Below are 18,199 nucleotides of genomic sequence, written 5' to 3' on the forward strand. Positions count from 1 at the left end.
CGCATCCAAGATTCACAGGCTTCGCTTCTTTGTGTGTCTGCCGACAGTTCTGACCTGGTGGCCCGTGACAATGAACATTTCCCCCAATGACGATGTGTCTCAGTAAAGTGGCAGGAGGCCTCCGGACCAGGGACTGGTGACTTCAGACCCGAGTCCGGGACCTGGGCTCCCCCCCCCCTGTGATCTCGGAGAGCATCTAACCACTTGGGGCTACAGCCATCCCTTCTGGAAGGCAGGACAACAGGTCTCAGGAAGGCTACTCATTAGAGACGGCAGCCCAGGGCACACCCATCGTGGTCCTCTCTGGCCCGTGTTAGAGAGGAGAGGAGGGAAAAGATGTCACCCTGAGAGGACTCTGAGCTCATGGAAAACAAGCTCTTTGTTTTCTTCCTACTGGTCAGCACTCAAGGAAATTTCCCAGGAGGGAATCTTGCTGATATCACAGGAGGGCGGGGCTGACCATGGCTGCTGTCACATGACAGCCCCCCACCCCCGCCCCCGCCAGGGAACACGGGGCACGCCTTCGCACCCGTGCAGTCTACAGAGGAGCAAGCCCCACGGAGAGACTGCTGGTGGAAAATTCTAGAGCCCCCCAGAAGGAGGACAGGATGTAGCCGTCCAGGCATGAGCCATCCAAGACTCATGCCCCAAGACTGAGCGTGAGGGCTGACCCTGGGTCACGAGGGCCTTGATTCAGGGGACAAGCATCTGCCTCAGTGGAGATGTGACAGGACGGACGTGGTGTCCACAGAAGGGTTCTTCTCCCGGCCGCGCGGAGGGGAGAGGGCCCGGGTCCCCGGAATCCACTGGTCCCCGCCGTCCCCGCCCCCTGGACAGCTAACTGCCTTCCCAGCGGCTGCCCCACCCTGTCACAGGACCAGCGGTGTGGCTCCCTCCACACGCAGACTGGACGAGTCAAGCAAGCCGTGGGCCGCCCCCCCACCAAGAAGGCAGAGAGGGTGCAACATCTCACACCCCCTCCTATGTCTCATCCCGGGACCCTCCTGCTGAGTGCTCTCAAGGACTTTGGGGACAGCGACGGGTGAAATCACGCAGGATGGCCCCTCACAGACTCCTCCTCTGTAAGGCGCCCCTAAGTGGGTGGGGGCCCACCCGCGGAGGGAGGGAGACCCCTTCTGAGGAGGCGTTTAGGGTTGTCTGTGGTTCTAATTATCATGCACCAGCAGGCTAATCACGGTCTTCCCCTCGACACAGGGCATTTCAGGACGACCGAGGGAGAGCCTTATTATTAACCCCCGCACAGAGTCCTAGTAAACCACCCCCCCCCTTTAAGTGGCAAACGTGTAGGTTATCCCAGGAGGCAGGAGTCGTGGGAATGGGAAGCCACTGAGATGCTTTCCGAGTGGTTTCAACAGCCCCCCGGGGAAACCACTCATAATTGTATATCTGAGAATAATCATTGAGTGTCTAAATAGCCATCTCTTCTAGGAGCGATCTTGCTGATGGACAGGACCGGTTCTCTGGTAATCCTCACAATCGGGCATAAAAACATGAGTGGAAGTACACGCTCTGGAGATGTTCCTTCTTTTCAGGATTAGTATCATGGCGGCCACCGTTCGATTTACTGGGCCTGTTTGATTCCTCTGCTTCAGTCAGCCCACACCAGGGCTCTCAATCCCTGCCGATTATAGACACACATATGCACACGCTGCCTGTACACATTGTATATAAATACTGTGCTTACATCACAGAAAGACCTTTCATCTTAAGTTTCTTAAAGCCACAGACGCATCTGTTTACGTATAAGATAGGTGTGTGTGTATATATATACATATATATCAATTAAATGTTCAAATTGTATATAATGAGCTTTCCTCTTCATTTTCTTTTTTTAAATTAATTTATTTATTTTATTTTATTTATTCATTTTTTTAGAGAGGAGAGAGAGAGGGAGAGAGAGAGACAGAGAGAGGGGGGGAGAGAGAGACAGAGAGAGAGAAAGAGAGAGAGAGAAGGGGGGAGGAGCTGGAAGCATCAACTCCCATATGTGCCTTGACCAGGCAAGCCCAGGGTTTCGAACCGGCGACCTCAGCATTTCCAGGTCGACGCTTTATCCACTGCAACACCACAGGTCAGGCTCCTCTTCATTTTCTTAAGAGCACACTACATATATTACTTATAATATATACCACTGGTCCCCAACCTTTTTTGGGCCACGGACCGGTTTAACGTCAGAAAATATTTTCACGGACAGGCCTTTTAGGATGGGACGGATAAATGCACAAAATGAAATTATGCGACCGGCGTAAAAACTGTGGTGTTTTTAAATATAATTGTCAAACTGACGAGACAAGCGTCAAGAGTGAGTCTTAGATGGATGTAACAGAGGGAATCTGGTCATTTTTTTAAAAAATAAAACATCGTTCAGATTTAAATATAAATAAAATGGAAGTAATGTAAGTTATTTATTCTTTCTCTGCGGACCGGTACCAAATGGCCCAGGGGTTGGGGACCACTCATATATACCATATACGTGCGTAAACATTAGATTTCTTAAATATTACTTAAAGACACCTCCTCCAGCTTCCTAAGATCACACAGTCTTTTACATAATAACCTATAGGTGTGTCTGCAGGGACACGCACGCAGACGGGTCCTCTCAATCTCTGCTGTGTGAGGTACTTGAGATTCTTATCCCGGACAATTCGCTACGTCCGTCAGTTTACAATGTCAACACATCGCTGTTCCCAGTGCCTTGCTCAGAAGCCCCCCTGGGACCAGGGCCGGCTGGGGGCAGGCAGCCTCGGAGAAGCCCAGGGAACCCTCTCCCATTCGTGACGTCAGCCTGGCATTTCGAAAAGCATGCTGGGAGGAAATGACGGAATGGGACGTTCACAGGCGATCACAGCTCTTGCTTTCTTTGTCAAGAACGTCGGCGACACGTTTGAGAAACGCCGTGCTAAGGACAAAAACGAGCAGAGCATCGGGGACAGCCAGCTGAAGGGCAGGTCCGAACCACGTCCGGGAGGCTTGCGGATGAACACACTGCCTGTGCACTTGGAGGGACGGTCCGGGCCACCACCCCTCTCTGGCTTGTGTCATCGTGGGGGAGGAGGAGGCGGCGGCCACAGGGCTGGTCTGCCGCTCCCACCCGCCTCTTGCTTAACGAGGTCAGGCAGTCTGGTCACTACCGGTCTGCCCGGCGGCCTTACCCACATCCAGACTCCAGGGGGACAAATTGCTCCTCTTGTTTATTTTTCAGACCTTGCTTTTTTCTGACCATTTTTTGCTAATAGCCTCCAGAATATATTTTCATTTTTCTTTTATTTTCTTTCTTTCTCCCCTTCCTCTCTCCCTCCCTCCCTTCCTTCCTTCCTTTCTCTCTCATCCTTCCTCCCTCTTTCATCCTTCCTTCTTCCTTCCTTCCTTCTTTCCTCTCCCTTCCTTCCTCCCTCCCTCTCTCCCTGCCTCCCTCCCTCTTCCTTCCTTCCTTCCTTCCTTCCTCTTTTCTCCCTCCCTCTTCCATCCTCCCCTCTTCCTTCTTTCCTGTCCCTCCCCTTCCTTCCTTCTTCCCCCCTCTTCCTTCCTTCCTTCCTCTCTCCCTTCTTCCTCCTTCCTTCCTCCCTCCCCCTTCCTCCCTCTTCCTTCCTTCCTTCCTTCCTTCCTTCCTTCCTTCCTTCCTTCCTTCCTTCCTTCCTTCCTTCCTCTCTTTTCTCCCTCCCTCTTCCATCCTCCCTTCTTCCTTCCTTCTTTCCTCTCCCTCCCCTTCCTTCCTTCCTCACCCCCTCTTTCTTCCTTCCTTCCTTCCTTCCTTCCTCTCTCCCTTCTTCCTCCCTCCCCCTTCCTCCCTCTCCCCCTTCCTCCCTCCCTCCCTCCCACCCTCCCTCCTTCCCTCCTTTCCCTCCATCTCCCCTCCCCTCCCTCCCCTCTCTTTCCCTTCTTGGCACAGTCATGCACCTATTTGATTTCACACTTGTTATCCATTACAGTTTGGGCTACTTTGATTACAAGCCCACCATGTAAGACACTGTCAAAACACAGAGAGATACACAGGTCGAGAGTCGGTTTGCTGGTTCTTTCCAAGGAAGTCAGACCCACTTAGCACCATGCCCCCTCTCCTGGCTCAGACGTGTGACCCGAGGTGACATACTCCACTTCTCTCTCCCTCCGTGCCCGTGCCCTCATTTGTATAATAAGAACAACTGCATTGCACCTTGCGAGGTCCCAGAGAGAGAGAGAGAGAGAGAGAGAGAGAGAGAGACGTAAGGGGTTGTTGATCAAGTTGCCAGCGCGTCCTCATCGTTTGAGAGCCCGTGGTGATTCCTGCAGCTGTCATGACACAAAAACGCCAACCTGAACCCCGGGCGACTCGTGACTCTTTAACCTGGCCTCTCGACCCCTGGCTTGAGTCGGTCGGTATTCCTGAGCAGGGGCAAAGGGAGCCCCGTGCAGCTCACGTACGATTCTGCTCGCCTGGCACTGAAGCCGTTCCGACCGGGAAAGGGGGGGGGGCGTCGGCACTTTGTAAGGCGCAAGTCAGAGACAGCCAAGCCCTGACAGTGTGGGGGCCTGAGAGAGTCACCCTGCAGGGCACTAGGCACCCCGGCTTGTGAGCCTGGCAGAGGAGACAGCAGGGGCCCAAGACAGCACCCCTCACAGGTACTCACCACAGGGCGCTAGTGAGAAGACTGAGCCAGACCCAAAGCAGGAGAGGGAAAGAGGAAAGGGAGAGAGAGAGAGAGGGTGGGAAGAAGAAAGAAAGAAAAGAAGGAAGAGACAGGGAGGGAGAGAAGGGCTGCTGAGGGTGCCTGCAGGGCCTGGGCGGCTTCCAAAGGCAGCCTGGGACACGCAGCTCTCCAAACACAACAGGTAAACAAAGCGAGCACACGGGCGGGATAACCCGGACCCGGCTGAGGCTGCACACGGTGGTGGCATCCGTCTCTGTCGGCAGGCGCCTGTTATCTACGCATTCTCTTGTCTCACGATAACCAGCATGTTTACATTTATACGTTGGTGAGGAACGACCCTCTTTTCACCGGTCCCATCCGCGGTGCGACAGCTATTTTTGTCCACCGGGAAAACAGTGTTTGCAAAAATATATATAGACTGTGGTTCTTGGAAGGAATTCCATCCTGTCTCTTCCTGGAAGCTGTCCCCTCTTTGACTACTAACATAACGCAAAGCCAAACTAAGTGAGCTGCAGAGAATTCGCCTCCACAGAAGACACTGTCCTGGTGTTCCGGTATACCTGGGGGCAGAGAAGCTGTAGGCTCCTCCGTCTGGTTCGTACGCGAAGGGCTCTCTTCCAGCTCTGCGAGACACCGTTGTGAAGCATGCGGAACGTGACTTAAAACTCGACTTGGAGCACGTTTTGGGGTCTTTGGGGGGGGGAGCAGAAGCTCACAGGGGTCTCCCACATGTCTCTTCCTCAACTGCTATCAAGTTTTGGCGGCTCAGCCCCGGGAGAAAGGGGGGCTCCCCGCCAGCATTCTGGTTCCTGTCGCTGAATGGAATGACTTCTCCGACAAGAGCCATGCCCGGAGCGGCAGGGGCTACTCTGGGGCGAGGGGCGCCCCGTTCCAGGACCTCTGTCCCAGCACGCCTGACCCCTCCATCACCCGAAACTCCGTGTTTGCTCAGTGTGACAGGCCACCTCTGGGAGGCTTCGAAACCCCGGCCACTCCCTCACCTTCCAAGGCCCCAGCTGTGCCTGCCCCCGAGATCAACTGGTTGTTGGGCAGTTTCAGATTCTTTGTGAGGGCATTTCGAGCTCTTATCCTTTTTCAAAACACACCTTTTATCTCAGGAACCAACAGAAAGGCAATGTTGATACAATGGGAAAGGAAAACAAGGCTTTGTGGTCGGTATTGCTGCGTGTTGCCAGATAATGCAAAGGAAGTGGGTAGGAGAATTGGAAGGGCTGGCTGCACAGGTGAGCGAGCCCAGGCACTCGGCCAGTGTCCCGCCCACGTCTGCGCAGTGAACCTTTCAGGGGTTGAACTGTGCCCCCCCCCCCCACACACACACACCAGAAAGGTAGGTTGCAGTTCAAACTCCCAGGACTTCAGAGCATGACCTTATTTGAAGACAGTCTTGACTTAGAGGCGATCAAGTGAAACTGAGGTCGTTAGTGGGGGTGGTAACACATTAGGACGGGTGTCCTCATCCAAAGGGTAAGTGGTGTGGGCACAGAAACAGGCAGGTAGAGAGGAGGCAGCAGGAAGCCAGCAGGAGATAAGAAGGCCGTGCGTGAGCCAAGGAGACCGCAGGAGAAATGAACCCTGTGGACAGACGCCGTGGTGTAGGCCTTCGGGCCTGCAGAACCCTGAGGCAAGACATTTCTCCAGGTTAGGCCGCCCAGTTTACGGTACTTGGGGTCACAGCGTGGCACCCGTGGGTCAGAGTCCCCGACAGTGGGCGAGGAATTCCCTTCTGTAAGGCCCAGGGTGCTCCGTGGAGAACCGTTGATTGGATTCAGTGGCGGAAGGACTTTTACTGGGACATCTCTACAAAGACAAGATAACCGAACCTAACACTTTGTAGTCCTGAGCTTGACCGGCCTCCTCTGGTTCACTGGGAGGAAACTGAGGCACAGAGCCCTCACTGCCCTAGACCCTCTCGGCCAGTGCCAGGGGACACGCTTCAGCAGCAATACAGCCTCCCACGTGACAGTCTCTGGGACGCGCTCCCTTCTGCTTCTGCATCCACCGCGTATTCTGAAGCTCCCACAGACAGGCACGTGCAGCGGCACCGCGCAGGACCAGAACCCGGGACCTTTCTGAGAGTCGGGTACAAGCCCTACTCCGGTGGCCTTCAGGAAGGCTGGGACGGGAAGACCACTCAAGAGCAAGCCAGCCAGCCGTGATGGGACAGAAGGCAAAGGCGACAAGGCCTTGAAAACCTTAGTGTCACATGGCGGTCCTATCAGATCCTGGCCTGGGGGAGGGGCGTTGCTTGGGGACAGGCTCAGGAGATGCACGTGGCCCGACCAAAAAACATGCGCACGCTCAGGGCCCTGGAAACGCACCCTGCCCCCGCCCCACCCCCACCGCAGGCTCCTGCAACCACGGGCGCCTGCCTGCACGCGGACCTGGCGACCCTCAAGGACGCTGTCCCGAGCCCCTCCCCCACCCACCGCGGCACCTCTGTCCCCGCTGTCCCTCTTCCCTCCCACCATGCCCTCTGCAAATCCCAGCCACGCATTTTGCCCCCCGAGTGGAGGACCCGGCCCCCGTGGGGGTGTGGAGGGAGCGGGGGTGTGGGTGCAAGTCAACTTGTCCCGCCCGCTCCAGCTGCACGCCAGCACGACAGGCCCCGGCGCGCGTGCGCGCGGGACATGACCGCGAGGCCCGGAACGCGCCTGCGCGTGAGCGGCACAGAGCGCGCAGCTCTATGGGCCCGAGCCAGAGAGCGAGCGGCGCGTGCGCGGGCCGCCCTAGGTCGCACGGGGTGCTTAGACCCTGGGCGCGCATGCGCAGAGTGGCTTGGGGCACTGCGAGAGGGGACGGGAGGTCCCAAGAGCGCGTGCGCGAGACCAGCTCGGGCGCAAACGCGAGGCCGGGAGCGCGCGTGCGCGGGCCCGTGAACCGGTGCGCGCGCCTCCTCCCTGCCCCCACCTGAGTGAGACGGCGGCAGCATGGCGATGACTATGGCCATGCCACGGCCCGTCACCCACCTCCTCTTTGACATGGACGGCCTCCTTCTGGGTGGGTAGCTGGCGGCCGCACCGGCAGGGGCTGTCCGGGGCGCGCGCGGGCAGGGGCGCGGGCTCGCGGGGCCGCCATGGCTCGAACCCTCGGCCGGCAGGGCAGGGCGGCCGGCGGGGCCACGTCGGGGCGGCGGGTGCGCGGGGGCTCTGGTCCCGCTCCGGCTCCGCCGTCCGGGCCGCGCTTCCGGGAGCCGCGCACGCGGGGTCACGGCGCGGGAGGAAGGGCGCGGCGCCCGCGGACCCCCCGCGCGGGTCGGACACGTGGGGCAGCCCGCGGGGCCCGTGCGCGCGCCGCCCGCGTTGGTTCCCTCGCGCGCTCCGGGTCCGCGGGGCCCCAGCTCGCCTGCCCGCCTGGCTGCGTGGGGGCTGAGGGCACGCACCTGGCTCGGGGCATGCAACGCTCCGGGGCAGCTCTCCTCGCCTAACCCCGCGGGCTTGGGGACATGTGACCGAGCCTGGAGGCCTTGGGAGTGTCCTTGCTGTGGGGGGAGGGGTGCAGGCCGGGGCTGCCGCCGTGCACGGGGCCGGGCGCCCACCCTGAGCGGTACCTCCCCCCACAGCGTGCACGGACCCCCCCCCCCCCACACACACACACACTGTGTACGGAGTGGACCGCCAACGGCGCACGGGACCTCCCCACAACCGTGCACAGGGGTGGACAGCCAGGGCGCATGGGACCTCCCCCCACACGTGCACAGGGTGGACCCCAAGGGCGCACGGGGCCTCCCCCCACACGTGCACAGGGTGGACCCCCAGGGCGCACGGGGCCTCCCCTTCCCCCCACACTGCACGGGGTTGGACCTCCAGGGCGCACGAGGCCTGCCCCTCCCCCAGCCCCTCCCTCACACACCATGCAGGAGCGCTCCCCCCCTGTGCAGGGCCAGTGCAGCGTCCCGCCCCGAGCCCTGGCTGCCCAGTGACCGCAGCAGAGCCTCTCCGGGAAGCTGGCCGGCCATGCGGGACCCGGGCCCTGCCCCGCACCGGGTCTGACTGTGCCTCCCCCCCACCCCCGCCCCCTCGAGAGCGTGCAAGTTGGAGAACCATACCAACTTAGGGCTTTCAGAGTTACAGCCGCCCGGTAGTCGGTTGGGGGATGTCCCGACTTCTCCAGCCAAGGCGAGTTTCAAATACAATTCAGAGAAGACACTGCATTTATCACCCCAGAGAGCCCTGCGCTGACCTCTTCCTCGAAAGCTTGACCCCACAGCGTCCAGGAGGCTTCAAAGGACCTCAAAGGTGCCCACCTATTATACCGGGAGGACTCACCTGGTGGGGTGTGCGGACTGTGTTCCTTCTTCTCAGCACATCCTGCAAAAGGAGGAAATACCCGCATTGATTGATTCTAAACAAACACACTGCGACTCAGAGAGGGACAGTTAGCAGCCTGAGGTCCCACAGCTCATAAGGAGCAGAGCTGCGAAATGCACCCAGATGGATGTGATTCTAAATTTATAAAAAGTGGGGGGGATGATGCTCTTTGCTCTTACAGGGTGGCTGTGACCTTGTCCCTTGCTGATCACATTACTGAGACTGATTTTTTTTTTAAAGGCACACAAAACTGCCTCTTTATTTACGGACCTAGAGAGATCAACGGATGAATTCCTAACTTTAAAAAAAAAACAAGAAACAGTCTCGGTAGAGGTCAGTAATTGGGGAGAACAGTGTATGCAGGCATGACTCACTTTCACAAGGCTGCTGGGATTCCTGACTGCCCCTGGTAGACACGGACTTCCCTGCTCAGGTGGCCCAGCAGCGGTGAAAGTGTCCCGTCCCTTACCCTCTCACGACGGTCCAGAGAGCCTGTGGCGGGAGCCTTGTGAATTTTCACGCAGGCCCACGTGTCTCGTTAAAATCAAGTTTACGAAGCCTCTAAATGAGCTGGATGCTTACTCCGGACTCTGGATTCCGTGGCTGCTCCCCAGAGCGATACATTGACATGCGTTTGGTCTCAGCTGCAGGTAGTTACCGGCCAGGGGCTCCTCTCGGCTGGTGCACGCAAGTTTAATGCTGCTGTAGCACCTGGCACCGTTTGCTACCCCGTCCTCCGGAAACCCAGCATTAGTGCCCTTTGGGAAGATGAGGCCTAGCTCTTTCCCCCGCTCACCTCACCGTGTCCTGACCCTTTTTTCTTCCTTCCTGCCCTGGCTTCGCTCAGAAGCACCAAGTGAGGCCTTGCGTAGCGTAGCTGTCTCAAAAACTCACCTCTTTATACCCTCCCTCCCTCCCTCCCTCCCCCTCTTTCTTTTTTACAAAATGTCTCCTGTAAACTGCTCTTCAGAACCTGCTGGTCTGCCTCCTTTAACCCACCCAGTTATGCCCGTTCTGAATCTTCAGCGCCCCACCAAAGTGTATCTGTTGTTGACTTGAGGAGGCGTCACCCCTTCACAATGACTTCCTTGGCGGTAGGTCTGCTTTGGGGGACTTCGGGGGGGCCCTCCCCGAGGAAGTTTCTCTCCGGGAAGGTGGCCGCAGCCCCTGGTTTTCCAGGAAGTGAACTTGAAGGCATCTTTTCACGGGGCATTAATTCTTCTGTGTCAGAGGAGAACGAGGAAGTGAGTGGAGACTTTTACAGAAGCGTTCACTGCAACACCCAGGCTCTGTGGCGTATTCTGGAATGTGTCGCGACCTTGTCCCCTCACACAGAAGAGACGATTTGGGAGAGTCGGTTTTTGTTGACATAAGGTAGCAGTCTGGTATGAGCCAGGTAATCCTTCGGGCTTTCAGTGCCATTGAAGGAGAGGGAAGAGGGGACTCAGGTTACTCATGAACCAGGACAGGATTTTGAGGCCAGAGGAAAGGATTGTTTAACTGCATCATCTCAGCTCCTGGGTGGGGATTATCTGGCTGGCAAACCACTCGATCAGGAGCCGCTCTTGAAAAGGCAGGAAGTCTGCGGTGGGGCGCGGCACCGACGGGGATAACACTGCGTCCCCTGTGCTCGTAGCAAGTTCGGAAGGCCAAGGGGCAGGGGTGAATCTTGAACGGCACTTCTTGTCTTCTGTCCTGATATCCAGAACATGGTCATTCCACACAGGATCGGCGTAAACAGTCACGGAGGTGTTTTTACATGCGCTTCTGACAGCTGGTCTTTGGAATCTGCCCCTTTTACATTCGCAGCGGGTCTCAGCTCCAAGGAGCCGCATTGGGTGAGCGGCTACCGTGTTGGGCTGGGCAGGTGCAAAGCGTTCGGAAGCTACCTGTGACATCTGCTGTTGATAACAGGGCCAGGCGGACATTGCGAGTATTCAGAACTAGTTTGTGGGTTTTCCTGGCGTCTGATAGTGATTTTTTAGAGCCTTTAAAAAAAAAATGAGCCAGCCCTGGCCTATTTGCGCAATGGATAGAGTGTCAGCCTGACATTTGGATGTCCTGGTTCAATTCCTGGCCAGGGCACACAGGAGAAGCGCCCATCTGCTTCTCCACCCCTCCCCCTCTCCTTCCTCTCTGTCTCTCTCTTCCCCTCCCACATCCATGGCTCCATTGGTTCAAGCACATCGGGCTTGGGCACTGAGGAGAGCTCCAGGGAGCCTTTGCCTCAGGCACTAAAAATAACTCGGTTGCAAGCATCGGCCCCAGGTGGGCTTGCCCTGTGTATCCTGGTCGGGGTGCATGCGGGAGTCTATCTACCCTCCTTTCACTTAGAAAAAAAGAAAAAAAAAAGATAGTCAAGAAAAATAAGCTGATTTTCAAATTCAGAAAATCAGAAAACACGACAGGATTGGGAGGGGAGTTACTCTCCATGTGGGTTGGGATTTACCATGTCTCTGTGAATGCACATGGACTGCGTGATTGTAATAGGTGTCCTGGGGCCATGGTCACCTGCAGAGAGGAGAACAGAGGGCCTGCTCTGTACCTGTCCGCTCTCCTGCAGGTCTCTGCCGGCCAGATGGTGGCCTCGAGCCTGCCTGGCCGGGCTTGTCTCTCTGGGGCCCAGGGCACCCGTGAGCTCCGCAGGGGCAGGGGCTGGAGATGCTCGCTCGGTCTCGGCCCTGACTGGGCTGTGGTCAGAAGCCTGTGTCACACTGTCCTCCTTCTGGCCACACCCAGTCCAGTTTCTGTGCGCACTGGGTCAGCCACGGAGCAGACGGCAGAAATAGAATATTACGTAACCCGAGCTCATGCCCTCGATTGACTTCCGGAAGGCTCCACACGCCGCACACTGTCATTTGACCCCGTGTGGTGCGTGGGAGGGTGCGAAGTGGGTGACACTTGTCAACATCTGCCGGCTCTTCCCGCAGATGTGGTTGGAGACTTAGGCTCCCAGGGAGCCTCTGCCCTGTCTCGGGAAGACAGAGCCGCATGCAGGACCCCTGGGGATGTGTCCCCCGTGCAGAGATCCCAGCCTGAGCGAAGGCACCTCGCACACCCTTCATTAGGGAGACGTTCCCCCCCCCCGATCCCTTGTGCTGGGGGTCCTGTTCAGGGGGTGGCGTGGGGACAGCCCCCCTGTGCAGCCCTGGTCTTCTGTCTGCCCTGGGGCTGACGGCACGCTCCTGGTTCTGCCCGCCTGGCTCGGTGACGCTGGCTTCCTTCCCCCTTGGGAAAGGAGTGGGTCAAAGTGGCGAAGTCCGTGTGAGGCGTGGGGGCTGGTGACCCCACTCTGAAGGGGCCCTGACCTGGGCATTGTGGTGGCCATGTCCTCGATGGGGAAGTGTCATGTGCGGAAGCTGGGCAGGCGTCAGGGACATGGCTGAGGACACAGAGCCGTGAGCCGCTGAGTTCTTATCCCGGTCCCCCAGATGGGGAGTCGGGTGCCGGTGCATGTGGGGCAGGGAAGAGCGGGCTGTGTCGTAGGTCACAGAAACGTCACCATGATGACAGAGCAGTCTAGTGGTGGCCCGAAGCCGGCCAGCTCAGCAGCCCCTGGTCCTCTCTGCGGTCGACTCGGAGCACGTTAGCCTGATGTCCCTTCTGGTGCACCGTTGCTCAGTCAGCGGCCGCTGTGCCCGCTGTGCCCTGCTCAGGACGGGCCGAGCCGGGAGAGACTGTACTGTGGGACTCTGCAGCTGGGTGGACCGGGGCGCTGCCCTGGGTGGCACTCAGTATCCGGCACGGGCCTGTCAGGCAGGGCTACCTGGCCCTCCCCGGCCCCCTGACCCTTGGTCTGCTTCTCTGTGGCGTCCTAGCTACGCGGACAGGCCTCAGCTTGGGGGAGCGGCCCCCCTGTGTTCTGAGCTCCTTGCTCTGCTCGGCTCTTGTCCTGGAGAAGCTGTTTGGGGGCCCGTGGGACACTTTTCTGTTCATCGGCAGTTTCCTCTGATGACGTTGTCTCTAACCACTCCGACTGCAGCCTCCGCTGTGGTCTGTTGTGCTGGGGGTGTGTGTGTGCCTGTGAGGCAGTGTGAGAGAGCAGGGCTGCCACCCCCAGGACCCGTCCTGTGTGACGCCACGCGTCCACTGCGTGCCCGGGTGACCGGTCAGTCTCAGGGTGAGGTGTCCGAGCGGCCGGTGGCTCCGGTGCCCCAGCGTTCTCCCACAGTGCGTCACGCTGGGAAGTGGACTCCCCGCGGCCCGGTGCGTGTGAGTCCCCATGACTGCCGCCTGCCGCAGTGGACGGTAAAGCCGTCTCTTAATTCTCTTCCTTCACGGCCGACGGGCAGCCCTGGCTTTACGGCACGGGTGTTGTGGGTTCAGGTTGCCTTCGGGTGTCTAAGGACACTTTTCTGTAAATGTAGAATGCGCCCTCACATTTCTGCTTCAGACACTCTCCCCCGGGCTTCGGCAGGAACGAGCGGATGGAACGAGCGGATGCCCGGCCCGGGTCCTGGAGGCGCTGATGCCCGACCCGAGGTCCTGGAGGCGCTGATGCCCGACCCGAGGTTCTGGCCTGCTCCGTGTGTGTAGCGTGAAGTCACAGGAGAGAGTTGACCCTCTGGCTGCAGTGGGCACGTGCTCCTTTCACTAGAGCTTGTATTAGGTCCAGGGTAGGAGCCGCCCCGCTTAGCGAGCGGGTGGTGGAGGAACTGACGGGGTTATCTGACTCCACGTGTGGTGCCCACACGTCGGCGCGGTGCGCCTGGGTGGATGTGTGCTGCTGCGGTCATTGTGGTGGACTGGGTGGGGCTAGATGGGGGCCCGGCATGCAGCCTGTGCTTCTGACTGGCTTCCTCATCAGTGTCCAGTTTGGAGCGGGGGCACAGCCACTGGCCATCGTGCCCTCTGCCGCTGCATGCAGGGGTCCTGGGACCCTGGGCCTGCCTTCCTCGAGGGAGGGAGGGAGGGCGTGCTTTCTCCACTGTCAAGGGCTGCTGCTCTCCCTGCCCTGATGCGTGTGCAGCGTGACATCAAGCACGCAGCACCTGGCCTTTCACGGAACACAGGTGTGGCCGCAGCCCCGTGGTCCCGCCTCAGCCTGGGTTGTCTCTGTCCAAAGCCAGGCTTCTTGCAAAGGCCGCTGACCTTCTCCCTGATGACCGGTCCACCCTCCCACGAGCTGCCCTCCGCGCTGCAGCGCAGGATGTTGTGTGGACCTGGGGCAGTGCCTTCCCTGTGCAGACCCAGTAGGCATGCTCGTCCTGAGTGTCGGGACTCTCTGTGTTGTGTGCCCTCCCCGCTGTGTCCTGGCGGTCTGTCTCGTTGGCCTGGCTGACTTCTCTCGGACCCTCCTGTCCTCTCTTCCTCTCCACTTCTCTCTGTGGCCCGTGCCTTGGCCTGTTACCCCCCTCTCGGAGCTCGTGTGAACTTACGACTTCGGCCGGGGCTCTGGCTGCAGTGACTCTGACCTCTGTGTCCTCCCGTGTCTCTCCTGTGCTCCGTCGGCCTGCGCGGCCACCACTGGGCATCCCTGCCCAAGAAGCCCGGAAGCAGCGCCATGAGCTTCCACGCCTCGTCCTTGGCCCCTGCACGGCATTCCTACTTTTTATCCGTTCCTGAGCGTTTCAGAGACACTGGTGTCGTCCCAGCTGCCACCGCCTCGTGTCAGGCTCTGTCCTCTCCCACGTCTCAGCAGCTTGTGTCCCTGAGAGCCCTGACCCGTGCCCCCAGTGCCGCCCTGGCCCCTTTGCCCAGTGAGGGGCTCAGGCTGCAGAGGTCCAGCGACCAGTCCAGGGCGGTGCCCGTGACGGCTGCCACCTCGCGCCTCTTCTCGCACAAGGTGGGGCGTTCTCCGCGCAGTTCCAGAGAGACCGGGGCGGCCGTGGAGTGGCCGCTGCGTGGGTGGGATCGCGGCTCTGCAGGGTCCCAGGTGTGTTGGGGTGAGGGGGCGATGAAGGGACCCTTCACCAGGACTTTCCCCGCGGACGTCCCTGGTTTGCTTTCTCATGGGTGCGTGACCACAGCCTGTCCCTGCACACTTTCCGGAAGGAGAGCGTGCGTGCAGAGGACGGCCCTCAGCTCTGCCCGGGGCTCCGGCTGGCGGCAGCGGTTGTGCTGCTCTGTGGACGGCGGGGCGGGCAGGCGGGCGGTAGGTGCGTCGCCACAGCTCACCTCGCCACCTGGTCCATGTGAGCCACACAGGTCACCGGCCACCAAGGAGCCAGCGTGCCTCATGCTGCCGGCCAGCAAGTGAGTCCTTCCAGAGCTGGGGAGGGGGGGCTGTTTAGGTGGAGAAGGAGGCGGGCGTGGTGCCTTAGAACCGTGTTTTCCGTGACGGGTGACTGAGGCTCAGACCCTGGGAGACTGGCCAGGACCTGTTGCAACTCACATTGGTTCTGGGGACCGTCCCCCGTGGGGCGCTGACTACAGTGCCCGGACGAGGTGTGCCCATTGCCGGAGAAGCCCCCGGGCATCCTGTCTGTCTGAATGGGTGGGCAGGTGTCGTGGGCGCCGCAGGGATGTGGCAGGCCAGCCCGCGCCCTTCCCTCCACGCGTGGTTCTGTGTGCCGCGCGGCCCGTGTGAGCACAGAGCCGGGGAAAGGACGCGGGACTTGGTTTTCCGTGTGGCCCGTGACTGCGGGTGATGTTCACTGCCGTCCCTGAAGCGAGGGCTGTGACTAATTATACCCTGGCACTGTCTCCCGGGCACTTGCCCTGTCTGTGTCAGAGTGGTGGTGGCCAGACAGCCCAAGGCCAAGGACTCTGTGCTGTGTGCCCGCCTGGGAACTGCGTTCAGTGTGTCATGTAGCCTGCAGGAGCGCTGGGCGGCCGCGTCCCCGTCTAATGACACTTTTCCCCGTGTAATTACACTTAATACACCCCTGCCACTTGCGGGGAAGAGGCCGTGAGGGCGTGGGCTGGGAACATACAATCTGATACAGGCGTGTTCCTGATCGTTCATGGACGGGTCACCGCGGGCCCCGCGCGTCCCCGTGAAGGCCGTTCTCAGCCTCGGCCCTTTGCCCCGACATGCTGGGCACGCAGGGCCTGAGGTAGCTCAGGTGTGCGGGACTCCAGCACCAGGAACACGTTTCCCCAGGTTGAAGGGCTACAGCTGGAAGCGACCCGCCCAGACCCGTGCTCCCTTACTGCCCGTGGGGCCCTGAGCAGGGCAGTCCAGCCCACCCACAGTGGTCCTAGAAACAGGGCAGCAGCAGGGGCCGCAGGGAGGTCCAGGGGAAGGAGAGGTGGGGAAGACTGTTGCAGTTGCTGGTGCGTTCCTGCGTTCTCCCAGGAAGCCGGGACCCCCGGGGCACTGACCCTTCCCCTGAAGCTCTCTAGGAGGTGGGAAAGGCGCGTCCCGTGGAGGTAGAGCTCCCTGTCTGTGTCTCCCTTTCAGTTCGAGAAGAGTTTGAGTGACTGGCGTGCTCTAAGTGGAAGGGTCCGGGTGGGTCTGTAGGAACTGGAGAGAGACCCGGTGATGAGGAAGGGTCATGCGTGTGTGCCCGTGCTGATGTGGTGACGAAGGCGGGGCTGTGGGGGTCGTGAACAACACGTGTGTGGCCTCCGGCAGGTTGTGGAGCACGTCCTGTACACGTCACTGCCGCAGACCTTCCGCTGTTGAGGCGCTTGTGAAGGGGACGTGAAGACAGGTGTATTCTAGTGGTCTTTTTATCTGTCAGAGAGAGTGTACACGTAGAAAACACACAGACGGTTGTGAAGGGGACGTGAAGACAGGTGTATCCTGCTGGTCTTGTTTGTATCTGTCTGAGAGAGTGTACATGTAGAAAACACACAGACGGTTGTGAAGGGGACGTGAAGACAGGTGTATCCTGCTGGTCTTGTTTGTATTTGTCTGAGAGAGTGTACAGGTAGAAAATACACAGACGGTTGTGAATGGGACGTGAAGACAGGTGTATCCTGCTGGTCTTTTTATCTGTCAGAGAGAGTGTACACGTAGAAAACACACAGACGGTTGTGAAGGGGACGTGAAGACAGGTGTATCCTGCTGGTCTTGTTTGTATCTGTCTGAGAGAGTGTACAGGTAGAAAACACACAGACGGTTGTGAAGGGGATGTGAAGACAGGTGTATCCTGCTGGGCTTGTTTGTATCTGTCTTTGAGAGTGTACACGTAGAAAACACAGACGGCTGTGAAGGGGACGTGAAGACAGGTGTATTCTAGTGGTCTTTTTATCTGTCAGAGAGAGTGTACACGTAGAGAACACACAGACGGTTGTGAAGGGTACGTGAAGACAGGTGTATCCTGCTGGTCTTGTTTGTATCTGTCTGAGAGAGTGTACACGTAGAAAACACACAGACGGTTGTGAAGGGGACGTGAAGACAGGTGTATCCTGCTGGTCTTGTTTGTATCTGTCTGAGAGAGTGTACAGGTAGAAAATACACAGACGGCTGTGAAGGGGACGTGAAGACAGGTGTATCCTGCTGGTCTTGTTTTTCTCTGTCAGAGAGAGTGTACACGTAGAAAACACAGACGGCTGTGAAGGGGACGTGAAGACAGGTGTATTCTAGTGGTCTTGTTTGTATCTGTCTGAGAGAGTGTACACGTAGAAAACACAGACGGTTGTGAAGGGGACGTGAAGACAGGTGTATCCTGCTGGTCTTGTTTGTATCTGTCTGAGAGAGTGTACAGGTAGAAAACACACAGACGGTTGTGAAGGGGACGTGAAGACAAGTGTATCCTGCTGGTCTTGTTTGTATCTGTCAGAGAGAGTGTACACGTAGAAAACACACAGACGGTTGTGAAGGGGACGTGAAGACAGGTGTATTCTAGTGGTCTTTTTATCTGTCAGAGAGAGTGTACACGTAGAAAACAGACGGTTGTGAAGGGGGCGTGAAGACAGTTGTATCCTGCTGGTCTTGTTTGTATCTGTCTGAGAGAGTGTACACGTAGAAAACACACAGACGGTTGTGAAGGGGACGTGAAGACAGGTGTGTCCTGCTGGGCTTGTTTGTATCTGTCTGAGAGAGTGTACACGTAGAAAACACAGACGGTTGTGAAGGGGACGTGAAGACAGGTGTATCCTGCTGGTCTTGTTTGTATCTGTCTGAGAGAGTGTACACGTAGAAAACACACAGACGGTTGTGAAGGGGACGTGAAGACAGGTGTGTCCTGCTGGGCTTGTTTGTATCTGTCTGAGAGAGTGTACACGTAGAAAACACAGACGGTTGTGAAGGGGACGTGAAGACAGGTGTATCCTGCTGGTCTTGTTTGTATCTGTCTGAGAGAGTGTACACGTAGAAAACACACAGACGGT

General features: G+C 58.3%; 2 protein-coding genes across 11 annotated transcripts in view; one reads left to right on the forward strand and one right to left on the reverse strand.

Annotated features, from left to right (window-relative positions):
• The window catches only part of STS (steroid sulfatase), a 138,301-nt gene extending 126,676 nt beyond the window's left edge, over positions 1-11,625 (reverse strand). For 2 of the 10 annotated variants that reach the window (XM_066250184.1, XM_066250187.1), the window contains exon 1: positions 7,637-8,041. In XM_066250184.1, coding sequence (XP_066106281.1) covers positions 7,637-7,650 — 14 coding nt within the window. In that variant the 5' untranslated portion in view covers positions 7,651-8,041. The other 8 variants (XM_066250191.1, XM_066250196.1, XM_066250186.1 and 5 more) reach the window with 8 other exon arrangements.
• Positions 7,435-18,199, forward strand: part of PUDP (pseudouridine 5'-phosphatase) — a 36,961-nt gene continuing 26,196 nt past the window's right edge. Inside the window, exon 1 of the mRNA XM_066250199.1 lies at positions 7,435-7,667. Coding sequence (XP_066106296.1) covers positions 7,598-7,667 — 70 coding nt within the window. The 5' untranslated portion in view covers positions 7,435-7,597. The remainder of the gene's footprint in view (positions 7,668-18,199) is intronic.

Source organism: Saccopteryx bilineata, chromosome X (assembly GCF_036850765.1).
Source record: "Saccopteryx bilineata isolate mSacBil1 chromosome X, mSacBil1_pri_phased_curated, whole genome shotgun sequence".
In the NCBI taxonomy this organism is placed as follows: domain Eukaryota; kingdom Metazoa; phylum Chordata; class Mammalia; order Chiroptera; family Emballonuridae; genus Saccopteryx; species Saccopteryx bilineata.